This window comes from Penaeus monodon, chromosome 15, assembly GCF_015228065.2.
Source record: "Penaeus monodon isolate SGIC_2016 chromosome 15, NSTDA_Pmon_1, whole genome shotgun sequence".
Lineage (NCBI taxonomy): Eukaryota > Metazoa > Arthropoda > Malacostraca > Decapoda > Penaeidae > Penaeus > Penaeus monodon.
The window spans coordinates 39,749,605-39,750,929 of NC_051400.1; the positions used below are offsets into that span (position 1 = coordinate 39,749,605).

Sequence of the window (1,325 nt, forward strand, 5' to 3'; positions counted from 1 at the left end):
TTAATAACATAAACACCTGTAGCAAACTACTAAGTTCATAAGTTTTTAATTTCAGCACAACAATGAAATTAAAAACAAAGCTTAACAGATTTCTTTGTACTTTTATGGTAAATGAACCCCAAGCCTTGTAGTGCTTAAATAAAAAGGAATATTGGTAGCACTTTTAAGGTAGTATTTTGCAAGACATCAGGCGAAGTTCAACAAACCTCCAATAACTAAATATGTATATTCTGGTGCAATATAACATAAATATGCATATTTTGGTAAGACAGAGCTTGAAGACCTCCCAAATAATTTCTAATTAAATAAGGAGTCACTCCAAGCTTCATCTTATTAGAATGTACTTTGATGGCATGAAAGCCGCTGTGACTGCCTGACAGCATGCCCCTACTGAGTTAAACTCTGCCTACTAATTTTGGTGGGCTGCCTTGTGAAGAGAGAAAAAAAAAATTGGATAGATGTTGCAATAAAAGATATCCAACAACACTAGTTACATATAAAATAGGTGCAAAGTACAAGTAAAAAGAGGCAACTGCTGAACAAAGTGTGCAACAAGTGCTTGCAGTAATCTACCCATTTCAAACTTTAGCCAAAGCCAATCAACTTAACCCCAAATATTCTACCAAACTGGAACTTATCTTCATCTTTATCAGTTTATCAAATATAGAATTACTCAAAGTTACAAGTTGCCACATACTACTTATTGCTTATGACTCTTACAGATATAACATTACCCAAATAATCCTGCAAAAAATGCCATTATGAATGTAAATCAATCTTTATATATGATATATCACTGGATATGCGAAATTACACACAATAAACGGTAAATACGTCAATAAAATGACTGACTTGAGACTGACTTTCACAAGAGTCTGCATTACAACATACAATTTAATTAATCTAAGAGTGAACATCAACGTATAAGTTTAATAACCAAGATAATGATGAGATTAAAAAAAAAAATAAATAAAACAGAGCACTGAATAACCTTTAATTTATTGATTATAAATATAATAAAATGCGTCGTCTGCAGCTCACCTTAATTTACCTTACTGTAAAAAATCAGTTAATTCCTTCTTCCTATATCAAACAAGCATCTTTGTAGCTACTAATATAAAGTGTTAAATATCATAAAATCGTCATAAAACATTAACTCTACACCTCAAATATTGCTTAATTAAGTGGGTTTGGGAGGGAGTTCTCACAGCACGTGTAGGAGAGATCATGTCTATAAATGTTTACTTCGAGAGAGTTAATAAACAGTAAGAAATATATAAAATAAAGTGTATATTACAAAATGAGAGGATTAATATTTTCTGCTA

General features: G+C 31.2%; 1 protein-coding gene across 1 annotated transcript in view; it reads right to left on the reverse strand.

The window, feature by feature from the left end:
* LOC119582035 overlaps window positions 1-1,252 on the reverse strand; it is a gene marked incomplete at its 5' end in the record, with an annotated part of 17,740 nt that extends 16,488 nt beyond the window's left edge. Inside the window, 1 exon segment of the mRNA XM_037930275.1 lies at window positions 1,165-1,252. Coding sequence (XP_037786203.1) covers window positions 1,165-1,229 — 65 coding nt within the window.
* Window positions 1,253-1,325: the final 73 nt, after the last annotated feature.